This window comes from Oculina patagonica, unplaced genomic scaffold (genome assembly GCF_052425735.1).
Source record: "Oculina patagonica isolate OP01 unplaced genomic scaffold, crgOcupat unplaced1007, whole genome shotgun sequence".
Classification (NCBI taxonomy): domain Eukaryota; kingdom Metazoa; phylum Cnidaria; class Anthozoa; order Scleractinia; family Oculinidae; genus Oculina; species Oculina patagonica.
The window spans coordinates 1-5,480 of NW_027556982.1; the positions used below are offsets into that span (position 1 = coordinate 1).

At 41.5% G+C, this 5,480-nt stretch overlaps 1 protein-coding gene across 1 annotated transcript; it reads left to right on the top strand.

Annotated features, from left to right (window-relative positions):
• Window positions 1-101: 101 nt before the first annotated feature.
• LOC144639512 (coiled-coil domain-containing protein 17-like) lies at window positions 102-4,426 on the top strand (the record flags this gene model as incomplete). Its single annotated transcript, XM_078498808.1, has 7 exons — window positions 102-314; window positions 1,294-1,437; window positions 1,886-1,958; window positions 2,681-2,791; window positions 3,129-3,262; window positions 3,786-3,903; window positions 4,331-4,426. Coding segments are annotated over 7 exons (889 nt in total), but the record flags the coding sequence as incomplete, so codon positions are not given.
• Window positions 4,427-5,480: the final 1,054 nt, after the last annotated feature.

Consider the following 5,480-nt stretch of genomic DNA (forward strand, 5'->3'; position numbering starts at 1 on the left):
ATTAATTTGCTCAGGAAACTTGATTTTTATGAGAAAAAGGTGTGCAGGGAATTGTGAAAACTGTGGCAACCGTGCCATGATGTGCCTTTTATTTCTTCCAGCGCCGGGTTTGTAGTTTTCTGGGATTTCGTCCTTGGCCTCGGCTCGTCCTTATCCAGGTGCAGACTAGCCGCTGGAGTTTATCAAGGAGCAGAAATAATGACAGATATTAAACTGCTACCGCTCGTAAGAACAACATTCATCACTAAAGAGAGTCATCCCTCCATACCTCCCGGCGGAGTGGGAGTTATTGGTGTTAAGCACCCATTCCCGAGGTAAGCTCATCGACTTACCCTAACTGATCCTGGTTCATAACACGTGTAAGGCTGCAGTCGCAAACGCCAGCAATGTTTACGTATACCGTAAAACTCCGGTTATAAGCCCTGGGCTTATACAAGTTCATAAGGGGTTTTGGGTGGGCTTATAAGCGGAGGGGCTTATATCCGGGAGGGCTTATAAGCGGAATGAAAAAAACGTTTCGAAACGAGCCACGGGAGTGTTGATCGAGATACGTTTTTAGGTTAAAAACGCATAATAAAGCAACATTAAGGCAATTAGCCCTGCTCAGGACTGTCATTCAGCAGAGGGGGGCTTATATCCGGGGGGGGGGGGGGGGTTATAACCGGATGTATTTTTTTGTTTCCAGGTAGATGGGCGTATAACCGGAGGGGCTTATAACCGGAATTTTACGGTATACACGTAGAACAAGCGGTAGCAACGTAGCGGACGCAAGCGAAGTTAACCGTCTTTTACAAATCGTCCTTAAAGGATGGATTTGAACAGTTTCCGGTTGTTACTCCTTGTTCCAAAAAATGACAGGAGCGCTCTAAGTACTTCACAGCGGTCAAACGCAAAAATCCAACGTCACTTCGGGTTTTTGTTTGCCTCAAAGTTTGCGAGAGTTTGAAACGGCAAAGTGCAAGCAGACATTTGTAAGAAAACGTCATGAACAGAATGGTGACAATTCAAATTATGAGCCGATGGACGGCAATGGCATGGCGGAGGTCCAAAACGTATTTTTTTAGTAAGTGGACGATTTCAGAAATTTGAGATGCTTGTAAGTGGTATTTTTGGCGCACGCAGTGTGCGCGCGTACAGTAGTGCTTTAGACTGCTGTAAATATTACGTCAGCATTGCATCTTAGAATTAAGTCACGTTGCTTAGCAACTTCTCTGATGAAACTCGCGGGCTCAGACAATTTTTGAGTACTTTGCTGAGTGGTCTGTGTTTGCTAATGTTTGTGTACTGTTCTAGGTGCATTCCTGATCAAAATCTCACCCTTGTCGTGGAGCTGCAAGCAAACAGCGCGGACGACTCTGATGATCCGACTGAGCTATTTTCAAAAGGATGGACAAAAATCGACTTATTTGATATCAGCAACAGATTGCTCAGTGGAAGGTATTAGCTTAACCTTTTTGAAGCACCAAGCTCAGAATCTAAATTCTCCTTACTAATTCCCATACATTTCTTTTAATGTTAGTTTTGAGAATTCGGTTGTGCTTCAAGGTAAAATGTCTGCGTTCGAGCCTAGTGGCCCATCAGGCCAGAGCTTATCCAGGTTTCTGTAGCATGAAGTGACAAGGAGTATTTCTACTTCCCCCTGGATGGGATGCTAGTCCATCGCAGGGTTACCCCCAGTACCCATTTTTACACCTGGACGGAGAGAGGCACTATGAGAGTTAAGTAACTTGCCCAAGAACACGGCGCGATGACCCCGGCCAGGGCTTGAACCCAGACCGCTCGATCCGGAGTCCAGCGTGCGAACCATTAGGCCACTTCGCCTCCCGTAAGATAACATGCCAATATCTTCAATGTCATTTAAAGTTGTTTCCTTTTCTCTTTCCAGGTGGAAAATACCAATAAGGATTGCTCCAATAAAAGCGTTCCTCAACACTCACGAACTTAACAAGATTCCACAGGTTTGTTCGCTTTTCTCTAGCATTTGATCAAATACGTTTTTGTTTGCCTTGGTCAATTTCTCTGAAAGTATGTCTGCGCACTAACTTTTTAAAAAGCAACTAGAGTACTACGAAGACACCACGGCGTCTTGTAATAAATCAAGCTTTAAGCTTACTATCTTAAACGCACTCCCATGGAATTTACGCTTTACAAAAGTGATCCAACACAACCTGGACTGGGATCACAACAACGCTTTCTGTTCGTCTTTTAGACATTGTTTTACCGTAATGCGCCCACCCTGTAGGTAGGAAAAGTTAATAAGCACCCAGCCTCGAATAATCGCCCTCCCTCCGCCCCCTCTCGGGCGACTGACCCTTTTGCCGACGTTGCGAACATCAAGAAGGCAGCACCAGAGAGTTCGCTTATTGTTTTTAGTGACAGTGAGATTGAAATTGACTAAGTACTACTAAGAGACTTCCCCGAAGACCGAGTTTTCTTAGTATTTTACGGAAACTTTCAATTAACAGTTAAAATTCTGCTTTGGTACATCTTCACGTTATGTTATTATTTATTGTTTTGTTGCAAAATAAAATCACTACTTGCTGAAAATGTAGCGCCCAGCCTCGAATAAGCGCCCACTCTCAAGGTTCAAAAATTTAATAAGCGCCCAGGGCGCTTAATCAAGTTAATACGGTATTTACATTTGATTCGATCTACTTGTTTTAATCTCGTTACTGCTCAGGTAGGACAGGCGGAGTTGTACCTCAGACTTGTCAACAGTCGTGACGTCACATCACAAGATGCATTGAACCCGCAGCCCCTACAGCATTACATGTACAAGTATCCATCAATGGTAAGATCCTCTGGCAGTTCTGAATTTCTATCTTCTCTTCACACAGGCATAGCTAGAGAAAACACACATCCCTTGGCCCTTATTTGAGAGGCCAAATATTAATTACCAAGAGTTATTTAAGAGTTACCGCGTGTTACCGAGAGTTAACGAGAGTAAAGGGAGGAGAGTTACATGAGAATTTTCTTCAAGTCTAAGCGCGCATGACATGTCTCGTTAAAAAGTCCCATTAAAAAGATCGCTTACTATCGCTGACAGGATTAGACCACTTTCCAATAGCATTTTGTCGTTATTCAGATTTCAGAAACTATAGCTAATTTTATCTTCATTCCCATTAAAGGAAAACCTTCGCGTCATCCCACAAGTGTCTTCACTACCTGTAAGCCGTGGGTTGCTGAACTTGCCCCCAGCACCACCCCCGTCAGTACCTCCCCCTCCCGACACCCCAGTGTCTGTTGTACAGAGAGCTGAAAGGTCAGTAGAAAAACGTGTTTGTCCAATATCGTTAAAGTGGTTTCAATTTAAGTGTCTTAAAACCAAAACCAAAGTTATCATTCTGGCCAATCACAAAAAGACACAGACAATCCAGTGAACCAATCAAAACTCGAAGAAAATATATGTTGCAGACGCGAAGCGCGGGAAAAGGTGCTTGAGCGAGTCATGATTGGTTCTGCTTTCACTTTTGATTCGTTGAGAAAGTGGTGCGAGTTTATTTTACACCAATCACAAGACTAAGTAAAGGAAAACCAATGTAAGAGATTACTTTTGTCAGGCAATTGAAGAAGCGCGCCATTCTGTTATCGCTTTATGGTTTAAACATAGAACAAAACAAAAGTCAACTTCAACTTCAGTTTTATTTACACTTGAAAGATTTAGCGCAAGTTGGAAACGCCAGCACTGCAATCTAATCTTAGCAACTTCTCTTGATGCTCTATGCCGTTGCTTTAATTTTTGTAATGTACCTGTCTTACTGATGTTGCCTTGATTTATTTGTTAGTGCCCCAAGAACCCCGCTTGATGACTCCATGCTCGGTTTTCAAGTGGACAAAGTGATTGATGCCATTCAAGGAGAAGCTAAGATTAAGATTACAGTCTACGAACATGATCAAGGACAGGTATACTTAAGAAGTGTTATCAGTGTCAGTCAGTCAGTCAGTCAGTCAGCTAGCCAGCCAGCCTTCAGTCAGTCAGTCAGTCAGTCAGTCAGTCAGTCAGTCAGTCAGTCAGTCAGTCAGTCAGTCAGTCAGTCAGTCAGTCAGCTAGTCAGTCAGTCAGTCAGTCAGTCAGTCAGTCAGTCAGTCAGTCAGTCAATGTAAATCAATCAATCGAGCGATCGCCGAATCAATCAATCAATCAATCAATAAATCAATCAATCAATCAATCAATCAATCAATCAATCAATCAATCAATCAATCAATCAATCAATCAATCAAACAAACAATAAATCAATCAATCAGTCAATCAATCCATCAATCCGTTTTTACAATAACGGCTTAGTAAAAAAAAATTATTACTGATACCGGTACATGTTGTTGTTTGCAGGTCCTTAAAGGAAACAATAACATTCCAATAATGTGTGTGACTAAGTCGGCAAGACAAGACTTCCTTGAGGGAATATACTCCTTTGGATTGCAGGAGGTAAATTAATGGACTTTCCTATTTTGCTTTCGTACAGCGAATTCTAATTCTACTTTGCAGTAAAGAGGCTAGAATAGTCTTGAATCGTTCTTCGTGCATTCGAAAAAACAAAAATACAAAAGATGGACCATTTTTGATTGGCACTGGGCAAAGGTTTTTGACAAAAATTAATTTGTTTCTTAAACTAAACAGTAACATCAACGTGGTGAAACAAATTTCTTGGTTTATTGCTTGTCATATTAATTGGCTGGAAAACATTTTTTCTTATTTCTATTCATCAATTTATTTCATTTCTTTCTTTTCAACAATCAAAGGCGAGCCTATGTAAAAGATATCAAACTGAACACTAACATTATAAGAATACCTTCAGAAGTATTTTGACATAACTATTTTTAGAACCTTTTGCTTAACTGTGCGACTAAACGAAATCTGCAAAGGTGAATCAAAAGGAATGAGAATCGAAGGCGAATCACAATAAGCAAGCCAATTGGTCATCTATTTTAGTTTCTTTCGGAAGTTAGTCAAACGTTCGAGAACTAACTTCATTTCGCTTTCCTAAGCATAGTTTCTTGAAACACGTAACGTCGAAATGATCGTCCATCTTGGAAAATTTGGCTCATAACAATATCTTGTTCACTTTTGAGTTATTTTGTTTCTCAAAAAAAAAACTCTTAGTCGTTGCGATCGACTATGTGGCGAGTGAGTGAGCGAATGAGCGGTTCATGTATGTATGTCACACCAATTAGATTGGGGCTACTATCAAGAACCAATCAAATTGACGCTTCTATAGGTGCATCGTTTTTAAGAAGATTTACTTCCGACTCGAAAACAGCCATATTAGTTCCTCTGCAAGACGAGAGGAAGTATTAATCTATTGGTCTCATTTCGCCATTTTTTTTTTTTTTGGGGGGGGGGGGGGGAGGAGGGCGCATTTTATGTGGGTTACACCGAGGACCTTGGGTGTGGGTTTGACACCGAAAAGCGTTCAGAATTCGTCATAGTAGCGTACGATCATAGTCTTTGGCATATACCAGCATCTGATCAAGGTTCCCGT